Source organism: Numida meleagris, chromosome 2 (assembly GCF_002078875.1).
Source record: "Numida meleagris isolate 19003 breed g44 Domestic line chromosome 2, NumMel1.0, whole genome shotgun sequence".
Taxonomy (NCBI): Eukaryota; Metazoa; Chordata; class Aves; order Galliformes; family Numididae; genus Numida; species Numida meleagris.
Genome location: NC_034410.1, coordinates 4951718 through 4972539, shown reverse-complemented (window position 1 = coordinate 4972539; position 20822 = coordinate 4951718). Strand labels below are relative to the sequence as shown.

General features: G+C 42.2%; 1 protein-coding gene across 1 annotated transcript; it reads left to right on the top strand.

The window, feature by feature from the left end:
• EXOG (exo/endonuclease G) lies at window positions 620-19601 on the top strand. Its single transcript, XM_021387059.1, has 6 exons — window positions 620-843; window positions 1129-1278; window positions 3676-3815; window positions 5173-5249; window positions 8052-8166; window positions 19015-19601. Exons 1-6 carry the CDS (start codon window positions 639-641, stop codon window positions 19474-19476), a joined length of 1149 nt encoding a protein of 382 aa, XP_021242734.1. The 5' UTR covers window positions 620-638; the 3' UTR covers window positions 19477-19601.

Here is a 20822-nt window from a genome sequence, read left to right as displayed (position 1 = left end):
TATGAAAAGAGTTTGAGGGAGCTGGGCTTGTTCACCCTGGAGAAGACAAGGCCTCACTGCGGCCTTCCAGTACTTGAAGGAGGTTGGTAAGCAGGAGGGGGTGCGACTTTTTACACAGTCCGATAGTGATAGAACAAGGGGGAATGGCATTAAACAAAAAGGGGGGAAATTTAGGTTAGATGTCAGGAGGAAATGCTTTAATCAGAGAGTGGTGAGGTACTGGCACTGCTGCTCAGATTGCTGGAGGTGCTCGGGGCCGGGCTGGATGGAGACCTGGGCAGCCTGAGCTGGGGGGCAGCCTGCCCATGGCAGGGGTTGGAACTGGATGGGCTTCAAGGTCCCTTCCAACCAAACCATTCTGTGATTCTTCGGGCAAGTGATGGTGGGAGGTCCCAGCCCACATATATTGGTGTGGGCTAAACTGGTCACTTTTGAGCATAAATTTTTTTTTTTTTTTTTTTTTTTGGCTTCTTCGGTGGTGGCTGGGTGCTCACGGAAGGGGAAATACTTAATACTAATCTGACTGTTTAATTTCCTGATGCGTTATTCCTCCGCGTTATTTACAGCTCTCGAGGAAATCCCTTTTTCCTCGTTACCGGCGCACCGCTGGGGCGGGGTGGAGCTGAGGCGATGCTGCCATGGCGGGCAGAAAGAGGGCGCTGCAGCGCAGCACCGCCTCCCTCCATCCCTCCGCCATGGCGGCCGTGCCCCGCCACCGCCGCTTCCTGGGCGGCTTCATCTGCGGGGCTGCGGCGGGCGCCGCCGCCTCATGCTGGGCCGCGTGGCGGCTCCTCCGGAGCCAGAGCCAAGCGGAGCCGGGCCCCGAGCGAGCCCTGCCCGAGGGTAAGAGCTGTGGGCTGAGGGGAGCCCGCAGTGCTCCCCACGGAGCGGCCTTCCCCGGCTGGTGGGGGTCACCGTCCCTGGAGGCGTTCCAGGATGCTGTGGATGTGGCACTGAGGGACGTGGGCAGTGGGCACGGTGCGGTGGGTTGGGCTTGTGTAATTATGGCAGTAATCTCAAGCGGTTTTCTATGCAGCCCGTTTATAACCGCGGGGATGCATCTCTTGCTGTCTCGTTTCTGATCACATTTCATCTTTGCATCGCTCTCTGTGTATTTTTCCTCCTCAGAACCAGTAGAAGAGTCTCTGCTGGAAAAATACGGATTCCCTGAAGCTGGAACAGAGACCAGGTGTTACACAAATCATGCACTGTCTTATGACCAGGCAAAGCGGGTGCCTAGATGGGTGATTGAACATATTTCAAAACAGAAGACACTGGGTACGTGGGTCTTTATTTCCTTCCATTTATGGTGCCTGGAATGAGATTTGCTGTCTGCAGAAGGTGGGCCCAGGAACAGGCTGGGAGAAAAAAAAGCCATGTAGTGGTCTCTGGATATGGATTTTTACACCCACTCAGAATCCTGCAAGAAGCACTGGGCCTCTGGGTGGGTGTCAGCTCCTTTGTAACATTAAGGTTGATGTTGATAGTGAAATTAAAAGAGATACGTTACTTCCTTTGCTTTGTTTGTGTTAGTCTGGTATTGCACATCATAGTATCGTGAGGCCTGCAAGGCACGTTCAGCCCAAGGATTGAGTGTGAAAGGGAGTAATGGAGAAGAGGTGGGAGTCAGTGTCTTTACCCAGGTGATGGCTTCAAGTTGTGCCAGGGAATGTGCAGGTTGGAGGTCAGGAAATGTTTCTTCTCCGAAAGAGTGGTAATGCACTGAGTGCACAGGCTGGTGGAAGCTTTTCCCTGCGAACCCAGAATCCTCTGATAGGGGTGAGCGATCTACTTCCCTTCCTTTGTAGCACCTTTCTATCATGCTGGTCCTTCCATTGCTTTTGTAACACCTTTTCCATCGGGTTGATCTTTCCAATCGCTACAGTTGGATTAGATGATCTTGGAGGTCTCTTCCAACCTTAATGATTCTATGATTCTAAGAACTACAGCTACCTTCAGTGGGAAATGCGGTGAAAGTAAGAAAGCACCAGATCAACATAGCAGTGTCTGTGTAAGCACTTTAAGTTGTGTTGCAGGAATGAAGCTTAGCTTCCATCTGTTAAAAATGAATGCGGAGAAAATAAAGCTGAAAATTAAACTTTTCTTGTCTGATTCAGACCTGAAAAGTTGGGTCTCGTTGCTGAGGTGCACAGAATTATTCTCCCTTCCTTAGCTCATGTAGTTAGTTCAGTGGGCCAGTCTGTGTCAGCTGAGGTACTGCCCCAAATGAGTAAATGCCTTTAATAGCTAGACAGTTTTGTCTATAGATCTTGAAGAGGTTTGCTCAGGATAGGAAGAAGAGATGAATGCGTGTTTGAGATGAAAACGGAGCAGAGGGCATCAACAGTTACAATTGTTCAAAGCGAGATAATGCATACCTATTCCCTGCAGTCATTACCTACTTCCCTGCAGTTCTGTTATGTTTTCTTATGTGCATTATCTAATACACACTCCCTTGTTCTTTATGCAAGACAAATGCTCAGTGATTTTTGCTGTCAGAGCTGAATGAAATATGAATGGCATACAGTCATTATAAATTAAGTTTATAGCATTAGTTCAGTTTTTATGCAGCAAATATTAATAATGGAGATAACTGTGTAATTATGAAATGTTTTATGAAAGTAGTAGCTCTCTAAATATATCTTAATCATTGTCTTCAAATTACCTTTCAAAATTAAAATGGTGATCCTGCAAATATTTATGACCAACCCCTAAGTAGCATCGATTCCACTTCTTTCTGAGAAGAAAGCAGTAATTCCAGGCTTACTTTCAAGAGGGACTTAACAGTTGAATTGTTAAAATGCTTTCCAAGTGATCAGATGCAGCAAACTACAAATTGAAGTTAAACATCTTGAGGCATTCAGCTCAAGATTTATATTTGATGAGTATTGAATCTGAGACTTGAGGCATAACTCAATGTTGTTCAGGGTATTTGCCACAAAAAGATTCTATGTTTTTAGAGTATATGTTGTTAAAAAAAAAAAAAAAAGTGATAGCTGCTTCTTGATATCTCAAAAGAGGTGACATCAAAAGAGTTGGGCATAGTCATTTTTGTGCATTTCATCCAATTATCTGGAGAGGCAGCAAGGGAATCCTGGAGAGGAACAGGAAAGCTCTTCACTTCATTCTGTGCATGTGAAGAACAATTAACAGCGTTCTTTTGAATGGGTTGATTTCTTTTACCAACTGTAACTTTCTCAGACTACAGCCATTTTACTTCCAGGCTAGGCTTGGAAGAAGAACAAATGCTTGTAGTTTGCTCAGACATAAAAATGGAACTGGTGAGGGTCTGTGTGTCTCCACTGCCCTAAAGAGAGTTTCTGTACGGGTTTATATCTTTAACAGTCTTACCTTTAATGTTCATCTGCCTTTATGATAAAGCTAAAGTATTTTGCTTTTGTTTGTAAAACAGAACGCATGTTACTGGGTCAGTAGTGGGGAAAGTAGGGAAGAGTTGTGGGGAGGAAAGTAGAAATGAAGCAGAGATCCGTGAAGGAGCATCCTTCTCTTGTGTGTTTGAGGAGAAAAATACTTCATTTGGAATCGGGTCAAACTGGCTTGAGTCCTTAAATGTGGGTGGTTTGGTGAGATGTGACTGAACTAGCTCTTTTTGGCTCACTGTTACGATGGTTTGATGGTAACCTCATGATAACAATCGAGTGTGTTATTCCTTAGGCAACGCAGACCGAAGGCACTGTAAATTCAGACCAGATCCTAACATCCCTCTGATGTTCAGTGCTGTCAATGAAGACTACCTTGGGAGTGGGTGGTCACGAGGACACATGGCACCAGCAGGAGATAACAAATTTTCAACAGTAAGAATTTTGTATTATTTTTTTAAATTTGTGGGGTTTTTTTTTCTGTCAGAAAGGGTCACGTGACCCTTGGGAGTAATGTATGATGTTCTGGTTGGTTTTTGTTGTGAGGTGGAATATGGTCTTGTTGTTGAAACACGGATCTCAGCTTGAACTCTTCTTAACCTGAGTGCTGTAGGATGCTCTCAGTCTACTTTGGGTGTCGAAATTGAGTGCCCTATTTGTCCTGTGGTCACATACCTCTCTGCACTGAGTCGCACCTAGGTTAGTGTGTCTGGCAGAGATGATAAATGTCTTGTACTGTACAGTGTTGAACAAGTCTCCTTATCCTCTTATATGTCACATTGTCAGTATAACAAAGGTGAGAACGTTCACCAGCCAAACCACAGATGTATCCTCTGAAGCTCAGGTTAAAGGGAGACAAGGAAAGATGACTTCATTCTGGCCAACAGGTGTTGAAGTGTTCAAGACTAGATTGGGCAAAGCAAATGTACTGTTAAGTACTATCCCACATTGGCAAGAAGATTGACTGGATGATTTACAAAGCTTTTTCCTTTCTGGCAATGTGCACGAGGTAAATTAGAACCTTCTATTGCCATAGTTCTTTCAGTCTATAAAATGTCTTCACCTGCCATTTGTTTGAACTGTAAGAAAGGCATGCCCTAATGCCTTGGCCGCCAAACAAAGCAGCTTGGATTTATTGGATCCTCTTGTGAAATGTGCCTGTTGCAGGCAATTTGTCAATTAAGCAGCAGTTTGTATTTGTATTTCTGCTCTGCACTCTGGGGCAGAGCGATGGTGCAGTGGCATGGGGTGGATGAAAGAACAGCTCATTTTATTCCTCCTGGAAGCATCTTTGTGCGTGGTTATTTGTGATACCTGGGGAGCTGTAGCAGGTGAGCTAACTGCACAGAATGATCCTCCTCCTGCTTTCAAGTGCACTGATATAATACAGTCTTCCCAATACAAACAGGGTTATAAAACCTTAATTTCACAGCTCAATCAGAGCAGATAGTGTTTGCCCGTTACTCTAAGCAGTTCTGTCAGCCCTTTTACTTTGGAGAAGTATCTAAAAAAGCATTGACAAGTATAGAACCTATGGAGATTCTGGGTCAAGGTTTTGGATTTTTTTCTCCCATATTTTCTTGTGTATGTGTAGCTGTTGAGCCCTCTTGTTTTGCACCTCTTAGTCCAAATTGAATTTCGTAGATATTTTGACTTAGGTCTTGTCTGACCTTTTATGTTGACGGTGTTACAAATAAACTGCATGGAAAAGGTTTGTGATCCAAAAGCTTCTAACACGTTTTTACAGCTCAGATGTTTCAATGAAGTCATACTGTTTTCTTTCTTTATGCAGAGAGCTATGGCTGAAACGTTTTATCTCTCTAACATCGTGCCTCAGAATTACGAAAATAACGCTGGATTTTGGAACAGGTGAGAAGTTACATATAAGAGAAGTAAGTGAAAAGTTACCAGGCTGAAATGTTGCATTTATAAAGCTTCCTCAGGTCAAAGTACTCTGAAGCATTTTTTGGGCTGTCTGTAGAGATCACATCAACCATCTCTGCTTATTTAGAATAAAATTTATTCTGGCTGACATGGGTGAAGTTACCAGGCTTCACTTCTCTGTCCTTAAGGAAAAATCAGTAAAAGCGAGGAAGGTGTTTAGATGTTTAGATCTAGTTTTGATCTCTCTCCTTTGCCCCCCTCCTCCCCCCCCCCCCCCCCCCCCCCCCAAAAAAAAAAAAAAAAAGAGCACTTCCAGTATCAGAGTACAAGGATGTTTGTTGACTTTGAATAGAAGAACTGAGTGCACCCTATGGAGCTGTGACTGCTTGAGGTCACAGCTCAGGTGTTTGGTGGAATGCTGGCTTCCAAGGGGTGGTCAGGCAAGTTCTCTATGTCTTGTGAACACTGGCTGGATCAGCCTTGAGGTGAAGGGAGTGGGAGATAAATCTTACCTTTCTTTGTGTAAGATTTTTATTCTTTCCTTCCCTGGAGCAGAAAAATAACACTAATAGAATGAGAATTCGTTCTGTGCTTCCCGTGTAGGACTTAGAATGTGAAGACTCAGAAGCAGGAGAGGAAAACGATGAATTTTACAAGGTTTGCTCAAGGGAAGGTTAGCAAAATTATGTACAGCATTGTACTAAAAGTCTATTAAAAATGCATCACCGTTCAACAACACACTGCTTTCCGATTTTACAAGAATGCATATAAAATCATATGAGGCATTCAGTAAGGTTATACTATTTTATAGACAAATAAAATGCAATAACATTTTAAGAGATGCTTTTCTATTATTTTAACACCCCAAGTGTTTGAGCATAACATTTCCTTATACCAAGGCCAGGCATTTGAACCAATTTGGGGCTGGAATCCCTCTTTATTTCTCTTGAGCAGAATCAGTGCCTGGTCAGGAAATAATGGGGCACATTTGAGAATTTCCCCTGGCACTGTCAGCCCCACAATTTAAACTGCTGTTAGCACTTTCTGCCAACATCAGTGCCTTATACCCACCGTTGAAATCCACAAAACAGGTACTGGTGCCATTTGTTTTCCCAGTAGCTTTTTTTAATGCTGTGTGGTTTTAAGAATACTTTGTGTCACGTGTTGTATCCTTCCTGGCTTTCCTACTCTCTTTCTTTCTCTATTTTTAATTCCTTGCTTCTTGAATCCTCTTCTGAGGTGCAGACAGCTTAGTCAGTTTAACAGTCTGTTGCTTTTTGAAGTGGTGTTTGCCCTCCAGCCATGTGTTTTTTGCTGCTTTTCCCCATTCCAGCTCTGACACTTCTCTGACTCTACGACGAGTTGACTCTATTTACTAACCCAGTTAAGCTGAATCATGTTTGGTTGGTTACCTTTCTACAAGATTAGAAGATTGGATCAGCTGGTGAGATAAGTGCCACAGCAAATGTGGAAGATGTAGCAGGACTGTTCAGGTGGGGCAGGCAAAAGGAGCAGTAGGAAAGGAGAGAGAGCAGGACTGTGTCTTTCGGGAGGTTATTAGATAGTAAGCTGTTAGACCACATCAAATGAATCTAACTGCACCATAATATTTACTTCTCATACTTTTCTTACCAATAGGCAGATTTTTTTCCTTTGTGGTGTTTCACTGTCATTTTCTTCATGATCACTGTTACCTGATCTCTGTCCCCGCTGCTGCTAACAGCAGTCTGTTCCCTAGTTGCATTTATTCCCCTTTTTCCCGTGTGCCAGGTGATGTTTGTATTGCCACGTGGTCAAGCAGCCAGGAGAGCTGGGCTGCTTGGAAGCAAAGCTGATGTCAGCAGAAAAAACATAGCTTGTGGTCAGTGCTTTGGCTTGTCCCATGGCAGTTCACTGTCACTGAGGAAGGAAGGTCTCATTCCTGCTTGCTCTGCTTTGTGTTAGTTCATTTAACTTACTAACCCATCCTGGGGGGGAAATTAAATAGAAAAAAAGTCTGGGTTTATTCAGAGTTACAGACAGATGAGGAGTACTAAAGGTGGCCCAAGTGATAGGTATCTCGTTCTGTTAATGTCTGTAGGGCTTTTTATTTGTCATTATTGACTCTAAGGTCTGAGGATATTAAAGATGATGGGATTTTTCCCTGGAGATTTTCAAGAAAAAAGGTAAGTGTAGCACTGAGTGACATGGTTTAGTGGGCATGATGGTGATGGGTTGATGGTTGGACTAGGTGATCTTAGTGATCTTTTCCAGCCTTAATGATTCTATGAAGAACAGGAGGGAGAAGGAGGTGAAACCATCCACTGCACAAGCAGCCACATTAGCTGGACTTGTCTGTCTCATGCTCTGGTCTGTTTGTCCATTTGAGTGAAGTACATCTCCATCTTAGTAAAGATCCAGTAGATACTCTCTTAATGTGATTTCTGTAGGGTTTGAGATGTTAGATCAAAGAGAGGCTATAATCTCCCATTTTATAAAATATAGGTGTGATAGGCACACCAGAAGTGCCTTTTTATTTGGAGTAGTATTCTATTCTACCAATTGTATGAGCTGGTTTAGAAAACAAAAACAGTATTTCAGGAGTAACTACTTAACTTTTAATCATTTTTTTGTAAAAAGCATTAAGTAGACTTAGCAAAAATGTCACGTGGGAATTTTCGTACGTCCTTTGAGCTACAGAAATCTCTCTGTTGCAGGACATTGATTCCTTGGGAGGATCACCCCAATCCAGCAATGTGGTAGAACCATTTGAATTAAGAGTGTCGTGGTTTAACAAATATGTTTCAGAATGGAAATGTACTGTCGGGAATTGACGGAAAGATTTGAGGATGTTTGGGTGGTTTCGGGACCTCTGACCTTGCCTCAAACAAATGACGATGGAAAGAAGAGTGTCACATACCAGGTAGGTACGTGTGTTGCTGGGTTAACAGTGATTACACAACGCATGTGCTCCACTAAAGACAGTTTCAGAAGCAGTTGCTTGGTGATATCCCATATGCACCGCTTAAAATCTCAGTTGCAAAGACCCATGTAAGAATATCAGCATCGATTACGAGACTTCATTCAAGTTTGGGAGGCGTTAGGTGAATGTGGTGTAACTGCTGATCCAGGATGCTGGTACCTTCCCATCTTTATTACCTGCTTTGAATGCTCTGAAGTTTTGCATTTCATCGTGCACGGTCTCTCGAAACCATCACTGACAGACAAACAGGAGAGGCTATCATGTTGAGAAGTGAATTTATTGTTACTTGTCTTGATTTACTCTTTGTAAGCAAGTGTTCACACATCTGAAGGATCTGAGCATAGTAAGCTTTTAAAAGAACCTTATTACTCTCTTCTGCCCCTACAGTAATGACATATTATTGTTGTTTTCAGTTGCTAGATGCTAGCTAGAGTAATGCAAATAATAAATACAGTATTTTGCACCTCTTGAAAAGACACTTTGCCTTGAAAATAAGTATTCAGATTACCCGCAGCTTCAGCTTGCAAGTGATTCATCTGTCCAGCCAATTCCCTAAGGAGCAATTCCTGAGCTTGCTTGTAAAAACAACAACAACAAAAAGCAAAAAATAACCACCCTGTTTCAAAGGCATGTGAGAGTCGCAAAAGGGAGAGATGCTGATATTTTAATGCTGGCTTGTTTAGCTGTTAGACTCAGGCATTGTTTCTCCATTATAAATGTACAGCTGATTTCTGTTTGCCTGAGCTTGGAACTGGGTTGTGAAAGCATCTCATTTTTAACGTTCACTTTTATGTTTTTCTTTCTTTAAAAACTATCCCATATATCACCCACACGTCTGTAACCTTGACTGTGATGGTATCACAGCTTTGTTTTTTGTTTTGTTTCAGTGGGGTTTTTTTTTTTGCTTGCTTGTTTGTTTCCCAGACAGTCATACGTTATGCACATACAAATGCAGTGGTGATAATATATCTTCTTCATACTCGGTGGCAGTTCCAAACTTCAGGTCTCACCGCAGCCGTGTGAGGAAGGTGACAACTGTGCACATTGTCAGGTGGATAAATAAGTAGTGAGGGGATACGTCCAATGTGATGTAATAAGTTAGTGGCAAAGCTGACTTCAGTCTGGCTTTAGTTCCTTGCCATCTAAAGGGAGAAGGCTGATTTTGCTACCGCCCATGGTACTTAGTAGTCCTTGACCTTGTCTGCACGTGCTGGTTGTCAGATCCTTCCATAAGGTGCTTGATTAACCAGTGCAATAGAGAACCATCCGTACTCGATTTTTCTTTGTTTTTTTTTGGCCTTTTTTTCTACTGCTGTCAAAAGATGCATCGGCGCACAAAGGAGCCAAGCACCTACTGGTAACAGAATGAGGTATGTGGCAAAAGCACAGGAGGGAGATGTTTCCTTTCAGCAACGTTGAGCTGAGCACTTGGCTTACTGTTGCATGGAACGGTACCCTGAGTCTTACCCAGACTTGTGCTTAGCTTGCTGGAATTCTCCTCCTCGTAGCTGTCAGGATATTGCATTTCTTTTTATCCTTACAAACACAGATTGGCGTTACATGGAGCTCAAAATCCTGAGCTGCCTTGGAAATGTTATAGCTGAAAATGATTTTCCAGGAAGCACTTGAGTCATCTATCAACTGCACCTATGTACTGATTCGATTTAATCTTGGTCATCTTCCTCTAATTTTTCTCCGGAGAAAGTGTTTACTTAGGTGACATTCTCTGAAAAATGATCGTGGCTCTTACATTTTGGTTTTGAAATGTAAATGTTAGTGTTCCACAGGTAAAAATAAGGGCAGGCACTGCATCTTACTGCCTTTACTCAAAGTAACTCGATACTAGGATACTGTGATAGCAGTGGCACAGAATGTCCGTGCCGCTTTGATTATCGTATCGTTCTGTTCTTGTCTTCATCATCTCTGGGTTTGATGACAACTCTGATCATTTATGAATGTTTTATCAGTTTTGGTTTTAATATAAACTAGGAAGTGAAGTTCAGCGTGGAATTGAAAACGGTGGCATGATCAGATTTGTGTTTTCATTTCACCACTTGGCCGCATTCATAAATCCTTCAGTCATCTTCCTAGGATGAAGTTCATTCCTTAGATTGATTTGTGTTTGAGCTGTATTTAAGAGCAGATAATGCTGTCCACAAGTGGAAAAGTAAAATGTCAAATGGTTTTTTGGGGGGTGATATGTGTATGTGTGGGGTGTTGTTTTAAAGACTCCATTATTTGAGTTGGACCCTCTTGGAGTACACTCCTAAGCGTTAACTAAATACAGACTGAGAATTGTTTTGTTATTTTGAAATCTCTTTATGGCATAAGTTCATTTGTTTGCCATTGAAGTTCTCTTTTAGGAAGAGTCTCTGTATCATCACACGCTCTTAGAAGAGGGAACGTAACCTGCCAAAGCACTGGAGAGAAGTTCTTTTCAACCATATCTCAGGTGCAGTTGTCATTGATTTTGGTAGTCTGCCCCTAAACCAAGAGCCCTTAGGTGTTTCAGCAGGGTGGGAAGGGAAGGCAGCTCTTGGCCATCTTTCAGGAGTGAACCGTGTTAGGTTCATCCAAATAGCTTAGAAAAGGAAGGCTTTTAGTCCTCATTCTTTCAGCTTATGAAGCTGATGTGGGAAGGTGTCCTTTTTCTTTGTATGTGCTGTTTAAGGAAAGTGCTGTGGTGTAGGTGAAAGTACTGAAATTCACAACATATAACCTAGCGATGTAACTTAAGGCTGAGCTCCTTTCCAATGTTTTTCTCCTCCTTCAGGACCAGACCTGTGGAAAAATGAAAGCTGCAGTGAATGTGCCTGCATTGATTTGTTTCAGATCCTCTGTTCAATCGTAGCTTCCTTGTTTTTGGCTCAAGAAGTGAGGAAATATGTATCTGTGGTTTTACAGGCTGGTGTTTTTCTCATCAGACATCCAAAAAGGTTATTTTTAGATCACTATAGAGGAAAAACAGAGCATCGGTCATGGCATTGTTCCCAGTTCCTGCTTGGACTCTGGTACCATTTGCTGTTTAATTCCAGAAAGGGAATTAACCTTGAACTCCTTAGATGCCAACGTTGTTCTATCTATTGGCTGAACTTGCTGTATCCTCAGATATGTTCTGTCATTTCATCTGTCATTTCATCTGTCTTCAGCAGTGGCTTTCACTGCGTTGAGTAGATTGATGACCATGCTTGGTATGTGAAAAATACATTTTGAGAATATATGTAAAATAGAATGCCAACAGGAAAAATCTGTTCTGTGTCATTGGAGAGGCAGATGCAGGTTTTTCATCTTTGTCCAGATCAAATCAAAACGACAGCGTCTCATTTTATACATTACTCTTCTCCAGTGACTGTCACTACAGTGATTTTTCTCTGTCAGCAGATTTGGAGTTTGAAGTACAGATTTTGCAGTAATTCTACTGGGTCACGCTCAACTCTTTACCCTCTTCTCTCCCTGTGCCATCATAGTAAACATTAATTTAAGAAAGATTTTGCTGTGCTTGACGAAGTACTGTTTATATAACATCTTGTTTATTGTTTGAAGAAGGCATTTTCTTGTGCTGTTAAGTGATACCCTGAGCTCATACTAGAATCATGCTAATTTTCAAAATGGGATAACCACTTTCCTGGCCTGGGCAGGGGTTGCACAGTAGCTGTACCAGAAGGTACACTTGCTTGCCACCTATTTCTGTGGCAAATCTGGAAAACACGGTGCTCCTCTCAAATATAAGATGGTACTTTGTGGTCTTCCTTAGTCAAGAAGTAGCAGAGATTCTCTCCTAGCTGATACAGCATGAGAGAAGCAAATTTTGTCAAAGGCAGAAATAAGCCTGGGGAATATTACTATTTAATTGACTCAGGGCTACGCAGACCCCTTATGGGTGTAGGCCTGTTACACACATCCCATAGCACTTACATTCAAAGGGCTAGATCTTAGATCAGGTGGTGTCAGTGACTAGAGCTCTGTCAGCCCTAAATTTAGACATGATGCACAAGTGAAAATAATAGACACCGGCTTAAGATTGGAGGAGCAGAGACACACAAGTTGCAGGAGAGATTTATGGGGTTGCTTTTATTTAGCACCGTACCCCTCCTGAAGGTTCTTTTGTTATAGGAAGAGCGTGGTGATAGCGGCTGTAGTGGACTCAGTGTTAATTCATGTGAGGTATAACCTAAATGGATTGTGTGGGAGCAGTAGTCTGTCATCACGTAGATATGGCATTGGAATGCCTGTACACACCCTCTATTAAAAAAAAAAAGTAAAGACAAAAATGAGAGTGTCTTTTAATGCTGTTGTTGGGCACAGCTTTTCTTTTCCTCGCAATCTCTCATCTCTTTTTTTTTTTTTTCCTTTCTTTTTGAGATTGCTGAATGGTTTGGCAGTAGCAATCAGAGCAGCCATGGCAAAGTTTCCTGAAATGCCTGAAGTTTGGGGAACTTGGCCGTGAATTTTTGTGGCAGTTTGTTAATGTGTTTGTTTTTTTTTTTATCTGTAGTGTTTTCTGTATTACTGGGGCTGCCTTCGTACCTCTCAATTTTTCTCAATGCTATCTGATAAAGTTCTGTCAAATAATGAGGGAAAAACACTATCAATGGGATCAGTGCTGCCTAGCACAAATCCAGAAGGAATCGGAGTGAAGGTAGTGAATGCTGCAGCAACAATCAACTTAGGAGAATTACTCTGATAGCAAAGGGATTTTTTTTATATTACCTGACAGTCAGCCTGTCTCCATACAGAATTTAATAGCAAATTTTACTAAAGCTCCTGCTGGTCTAACCTGAGGTGGTAGCAGCAGCCATGATTCTCCATCTGTAGTAAAACATGTGATGGGCCTGGTCGGTATGGGGCCAGAAGTTTCAGCTGAAACAAAGCAAAGCTTTATTCAGAGAGGGCTGCAGTTTTATTTTGGGTGTCAGGAACGATGTCCCTGAAACTTTACTTCAAGAAATGTGACAGAATCTTAATTTTATCCACGGCCGAATGGAGTGTTGTTCTATGGAGAATTGGGTGTGTGCTTGTTTTCAGTCTTGCAGTGTGGTGGCTTTGTTCTAAACTCTGCTTATCATGCAGAGATGGGGGGGAGGAAGCGGTTACTGGAGTGCAGAGGGAATTTCTGGAGCTATCACTTTAATGCATTTGGTGATGGGATGCTCTGATGCAGCGACTCTTCGGCATGTGCTGGCAGTTAAATCATGATTGAATGTGATTTCTGTTTACCAGGTTCTACAAGAACCTCAGATAATTGCCAACCCAGAGCTGGCGCTCGCTGATAAAAGACGAATCCCTTTGGCTAATTTTCTTCGTGGCTGATTTTCGTTCTCTAGTCACTAGGTGGCAAAGTAATACTTTGAAATTCATGAGTCCTTTCTTTTAGAAGAAGCTAGCTGCCCAGAGTGGTAAGAAACATGTGACAAGTGTGGCATAAAATGAAAATAACTTTTGTTTTAAAATTTCTAGTAAGAGTAATCAATTCTGCTGTTCTTCTAAATATAACCCCTGAAGTATTCTACAATTACACTGTTCATGTAAGAGAGGAATTTATTTTCCCATAAAACTGAAGTTATCACTTTTAGGGACTGCTGCTTCTTGTCTGATTACCCCCATGAAAGTGACATTATTTAATGCCATGTGCCCGAATGATGTCATTAGCAAATGGCTTCATTCTTTACTGTGTTACCTTAGCACTTTGCAAATATGATCAGATTTGTCCTTCTTCTAATTAAAAAAAAAAAAAAAAAGCCAACAACCTACAGGCATGAACAGTCAAATGATTTGGTCAAAATTACGCAGAAAGCCAATCTTAGGAAGAATCCCCATCAAGTGACTTAAGTATGAGACTGAGTTTACCAAAGCTTGCTAAATTCTCTCTGTTCTGAGAAATCCTGTTGCTTCTGTCTTTATCTTTCTCGGTCCCTATGAGCTCCCTAAGTCTGTATAACTGCTAACCAACGCGTTCCTTGTTTTAGCAATGTGCAAACATCTCCAGATGTCAGGAATTGCACGCATTTTAATGGCCCATCCTTGTGACCGTTGTCCACACTTAATTGGGAATAACATTGAGCATAACAAATTTTTACACACTTACGGAATGTCAATAATAAAAAAGAAGCAAACGCTATGCCAAATATGCCATTATCATCATGTTGCAGTGTTAGATGACACCAGTTCAGTGGGAGAGCTTCAGCCAGCACAAGATCACCAAGGAAAACAAGAGCAAAGCAATACTGAAGGGAACGAGCAGAGCAGCTCCAAGAAATCAGGACGATAAACAAATACAAGCAAAAAAAGAGAAACAGTATCTGAAATTTCACTTTGGTATCCCAAATGATGATGGGGAAGGAATATTTTTAAATGCTTGGAAAAGAGAACTCAAACTCGGAGTGCAGTCTTTTTTTTTTTTTTTTTTCCTCAAGACAAGAAAATAGATTTAGCCAAGTTTTGAAGGAATGAAGGAAAGTCACCTTGTGGCCTGTTCTCAGTATGGAGTGAAAGCATGTGGGACAGCAGTGATTTTCAGTATGCCATAGCTGTATTTTCTAGGGTGTATTAGCTCGTGGGGCGTTTTTGAGTCACATATACTATTAAAAAACGTGCTCTTTTCCAGCTGGAGCAGATAGCTGTTGTGGGCACTGGTTGCTGAAAGATAGGTGTGGTACCTGTGGATAGACTGGCACAAACCAAAGTCAGCGTCTGTGCATGGCCATCTTAACCTATTTTCTCTTCTGTTACAGTAGGGGCATATGCTCTCTGCCTCTGTTTGGCATGCATCAAGATAAGTGAGTGGTGCAGGTCAAAGCAGCGATTCAGACCGCTGTAGTTGGGTAGGAAAATCCTCTAGGTGGCAATGATTTGTTGAGTTTGTTTTTCTGACCTGTTGCTTCAGCTGCAAACTTCACTTCTCCGGAATCACACTGGTGGGCTTTGTCTGGGGGACATCTCTGTACTCCTCTGCACCTTCTGTGTCTGCTCCTATAGCAAATCAGATTGTGATTTATTATGGAGTATGATGATGTAAACACCACCGTGTGCTTGCCAACCGCCTTTATTTTTTTAACAGGAATTATTGGCAGCATAGATTATTGGTGATGCATCCTGTGTGCAGTTGACATACGTGTTGAAGTTCAGGAAAGAGGAACCAGCTGACACAGTTATTCTTTGTCAGGCACCCTCCATTTTCCTTCCCATGATGGTATCCCCTACCAGCAGAATGAGCTGGGGGCACAGCTCCTACACCCATTTGGGTAAGGAAAGGACACTGTTGTGGACTCCAGCCGTTGGCAGACTGGAGTTTGTCTTAATCACTTTAACAGCATTAGAACTTAGCAAAGTAATGGCAGGAGTAGCTTATTGCTATTCAGAGGATTGGGCTAAAGCCTGTGCACTATTTAAATTTTATTTAAATTCTCAAAGGAGAACTTGTGTGGAACTGAAGTAGTACATAAATTACATGTGTGGCCATTGCTTGTATAGGGCAGAGTTGTATTTAGAACTACTTTTCTCTGAAGGCCAACCCTTTTTCTCAAACTAGTTCTCTTTCGTTCTTTTCTTCCTTTCTTCATATACTATGCATAAATGTGCATTATTTTGCATAGAATATATATATTTGCATAATATTACATAAGAATGTGGTCTGTTTTCCCTTAACACCCACTCCAGGCATTCAGCATTTCCATTTCATACCTAACTATTCTATGTGCAGCTCTATTCATTCCCCAGCCTTTCTATCCACCCACTCAGTCCTCAGACTCAATCCCCTGTTCCCTCTGCTAGTTCACTCAACGCACACTCACCTGTTTGTTTTACATATGCCATATACCCCCTAATTGGAGACACTCATAGCAGCTCCATCTGCGTGTTCCCCCTTCCTCTTGTCATCTGTACAACAAGCAGAGGATGCTGGTTTGTGTATATGTGTGGGAGATGTTGAGAAGGGGAGAGGGGACAGCTATGGAGGACCTAGGATGTGTACATGTATTCATAGTGGGGAAAAAAAGTATGTGAGAGCCCTGCGAAAGGCAGTGCCACACTGCACAGGAGTGCTGCTGAGGAGGAGGTGGTTGGCCCAGGGAAGCCTGGGGAACGGGGTTTAACCTCTGTGCTCTCTTCTCCCAGGGAACTGCAGTGCAGCTGAACAAAGCCTCTTCCTTCTCCTCTGCCCTGCCCTGGGAGCGAGCAGCAGGTGGGAGTGCAACACAGGCTCTGCCAGCTCCCGTGCTCCAGGGAGAGAAAAGAAACCCCTGCCTTCAGCAGCATCACCCACTGCCTCCTCTTGGGTGAATAGGGAAAAACGAATCCCCTCCTCCTCACCCCCCTGGGGGCTTTTCATGCTGCTTAGCTCCCTTCTTCCCACCCCCAGTACATTGCATGCACCCTCCCCAGTTTGAATGCCAGCTCTCTCAAGTGGGTTACGCTCCAGCACCATTCATTTTTATAGTTCAGTTTTAACCCACCAGGTATAGCAGTGGGTTGATGCTGAGTTTTCTGTATGTTTTAAAATTACCAGTACGTCAGTCAGTTTTGATTATTTCTGCAGTTGATCCTGAGGAGCTGTAACCCTGGTTTCACCCACACTGAATGCTAAATGCAAAGTGCTTTGACACTCAGGAGCTCTCATTTCCCTATCAAGACATCTGTCGCTGTGGAAGAGGAAAGTAGCTTTGGCATAAGGCATTTATTTATTGCTTACCAGTTTCAGTGGCTGTTAGATGTCTAAGCAGAGCTTTATTTAGGAAAAGCAAGATCATTGCTGTATAAAAGTATAAACTGCGGCAATGCTGTTAAACAGCCTCGTATAGTGAAGGGTGGGGGAGTGCTGTGTTCTTAGTAACAGAGTAAAGAAATCTTAAGAGTACATTTGCCAGAGATGATAGTGAAGTTACTACTACGATACTGTACGTGTCATGAAAGAAACACGCTTTGTTAGGGGTTTGCCTTTCTCCTGAAGCTTCTTTCTCCAGTTTCAGTCCAATGAGAGCTGTCACTTCCAGAACTGGCAGCGGAGGTAGGAGACACTTCAAGCCCAAAAAGAATTCGTAACTGAAATGAATTAACAGTTGGAGTAGACTGAAGGAAACTTTTCAGTAGCCACGGGCAAATTTCAGTTTTAAAAATGCATTACCTTCTGCAGAAGCGCTGAACGCTCTCGTAACAAAGTGTACATGGCAAGTGTTTCTTCTGGGGTTGAGTTATACTGAATCTGAATGGACAGGGCATGACTGAGCTGATGTACCAGCTTAGTGTGCAGAATACTTTCAATTAATGTGATAGATTCCAGCAGTGAAATGAATTCCTGCTTTCTCTGAAATGGTATTTTAGATGTACCTAACAAAAGCTGTCAAAAGAATTAGCAGCGTTTGCCTTTGCAAGTATTGCAAATAGTACCATATTATGGGATTTCATTTAAAAACATGATGCCTTTGTAGTTCTTGTACAGAGCCTGCATCTTTCTTCTTCTGTTGCCATTAGAAGAGAAGTACAGTGTTCAGAAAGATGGTTGTACAGATGGATTATGCAAAGCTGAAACTTCCCCTGTGTGAGCCCGTTGTACTTTATCAGCCTAGCGGAGTCAGTTCAGCAATATTGCAGAGGGGAAAAAAAAAAGCCTAATGCAATGCATGCATGAGCATCGCTTTTTGAATACTGGAGAAATTACATTTGTCATCAATATGTGTATTCCCTTGGACTAACTTTTGAGACAGGGTGGGGGATATGCATTGTTAATGTGTGAGTTCGTAGCAGGTTTCGTATGAATTCAAAGTCCTGATGGTCTCCTGTTGCTTCAGTTAAATTTCTGGATCCTAATCTGAGTAACACAGCAGGAAATCCAACATGTGCAAGCCCTTACATTGAATCACAGTGAATTTGTGCATCAAATTAAGCATTTGCTTTGGCTAGATTTCTCTCCTCCAAATTATTGAGTCTCACTGAATGTACTTTATATCCAGGTGCCCTCAAAACAATACTTCTTTAGGTAACATAGCTGTTAAATACAACCTGTGTATGGATCCTAGAGGGACAAAAGAAGGTAGGAGGTAAGCTACAGTTGTCTTAAAATGGGTGTTTAAAAAGAGCATGATTTGGAACTGTCAGATCAGGAATTTTAAGTCAAATGTATAGGGCCACTGTTACTGAAAACAGTGCTCAAAGTGTTAACAATGTGATGCAGTATGACAAGCACCTCTACCATCCCTTTGTGTCAGTTACACTTACAGATTTGCACCAGAGGATTAGGGAGCTGGGGTCTTGGCTGACTCCTTGTTTCCAAATATGTTTTTCAGATTCGGTTCCAGTTCAGTTTCAGCTGTAACTGAAGTTGCTCTGGTTTGCAGCTGCATGGAATAATTAAATTGAACTCATTCTTCTACCAGATCTCCTTGCTCCAGATCTTTCCAAATATGTAGACAATGGCTGGATAACCTTTTGGCCTTTCGTCTGCATTGTTATTTTTAATAGCACAGTGTGAGGTCAGTAGTGTTAGGAGACAGGCTGAGAACCTTCTGGGAATGTCTTATACCACCAGTGTCCGAGCGGCCCTGCAGTGAACCATTCTCTGCCCTGTTTCTGCTTGAAAAAGAGATTCAGATATGGAGCAGCTAGCTCAGTCCTGACCAGCCGTATGACAAGTTGCAATGAAATTGTGCTTTCCACCTCAGCTTCTGGTCTCATAATGTTGCACGTGATTTTGATGTGTAGTTACACCTTGTGACTCCTTTTTTTGAGGTGGTCACGTTGTTCTCGTGTCGTCTTTTTCCCCTTGATTGATGAGGTCTGTATCTTTTCTTTTGGCAGGTAATTGGAAAGGATGATGTGGCAGTGCCATCCCACCTCTACAAGGTGATCCTTGCCCGACGGACCCGAACGTCCACAGAGCCCTTGGTCCTGGGGGCTTTTGTGGTGCCAAATGACCCCATAGGCTTCAGTCACCAGCTGACTGAATTCCAAGTGAATATTGAAGATCTGGAAAAAATGTCGGGTTTGGTTTTCTTCCCCCAAGTGGACAGAACCAAAGATGTTAAAAATATCTGTGAGGTGGACACCTGTAAACTGATGGGCTTCAAGGAGTTTACATTGTACATCGTCACTCGAAAAGTGCAGAGCGCCCGTACATTGCACCGGTTGGAAAAAGCCATGTCAGAGTTAAAGGAGGCAGGAATTGAGCCTGATGAGTATCTTCTAAAGCTTCACAAGAAGAAGGAGGAAGAACTACAGCAGGAGAAACAAATAGCAGCAAGGGAGGGGAAGGCTGGCTGAGTACTTGGTTAGGAAAATGCTTTTTTTGTACTTCGAGGGGGAAGCCAAGGCAAACAGAAACGCCATGGCTTTATAAATCATCCTTTTCTGAATTAGGAAAACAATAAAGAAACATTTGGAAGTTGCTGGGTTTGGAATAATGTTCATTCTTGTGTAACATGATGCCCACACATGGTTTGTTGCGGTATTTAGATGTGGGAAATGAAAATGACCCCTTTCTGGCATGAATAGATTACAGGACCTCCAGAAAAGGCTTTGTGCTATTTTTCAAGCCAGACGTCAGACTTGGGGTTTGTGTGGAATCCCTTCTAGGAATACAATAAAAATAGATGGTAGACACCTTGGGAGTATAACTGGAACATGTCTGAATGTAATTCAGCCTGCAATTGTCTTTCAGTACGATGCTATAGAAACGGTGGTTTCTGGAAGTTTGTAAATTAAATCAGCTTAGAAATACTTTATTTAACACTTTTAACGGAGGCTTGGAAGGCATAATCTGAATCCCTTGCAATCTTTATGTAGTTGGGGCAAACAAAACAGATTGTCCCTTACCTCTCCTGACCTCTCATTCTTTGGATACTTTAGCATGTCAGTAGCTGTCAACTGTTGTCATTTGCAAGGGGCTTCTTCCATTCATGTATAGCCCTCCAAATTTAGAAAATAACAGTTAAGGCAGAGTTTACACAGGTTGCTGCCAGTGTAGATTAGGTCTGCAGTAATTAATGTAAGCCTGCTGTTTCACTTTCACCACTAAGTTTGGGTAAATGCGTGTCGTCGTTTATTGTTAGAGAAGCAAACACTGCTCTCCTTTGGTTTGTGGTGGTCATTCACTGTCTTGTATGCATTTTCAGACATAAATCAGTGTGACTTGTATCCTGTGGAATTGTCTGGAAAGAAAGAGTAAAAGCTGGCAATATTTAGAATATTTGCTAACGGTAAGAATCTGTATGGAAAAAAAACATTCATAGTTTTAAAGGTGAGAACTAAGTTTCTGAGGAGGATCTTGTGCTGGGCTGGATTGGGTTGTTTTCATGAGGAATGAATCAGGAGCATTGTTTGGATGTTGTGAATCACTGATGTGGATGTTCTAAAAACAGTCTGGTTTACTTTGTCTCAGATCAGTGCACTATCCATAAGCAGATCGCTTTATAATGTGATTATGGTTCCCGTGATACTTTCATGTTTGCATCAACACTTTTACAAAATCCAGACATCTTAAAACCAGGGAAGCGTTCCTAGCTAAGGCCATCGTAAAAGCTTGCTACCCACAGACATGAGAGAAAAATGGGGTAAAATCCTCACAAAACCTTTGCTCATTTCAATTTTAGCCCAGAATTTTGGTTATT

Coding starts and splice junctions, on each gene's coding strand:
- EXOG (XM_021387059.1), top strand. CDS start 639: ATGGCGGGCAGAAAGAGGGCGCTGCAGCGCAGCACCGCCTCCCTCCAT. Junction 1,279..3,675: donor TTCAAAACAGAAGACACTGG/GTACGTGGGTCT, acceptor GTTATTCCTTAG/GCAACGCAGACCGAAGGCAC. Junction 5,250..8,051: donor AACGCTGGATTTTGGAACAG/GTGAGAAGTTAC, acceptor AATATGTTTCAG/AATGGAAATGTACTGTCGGG.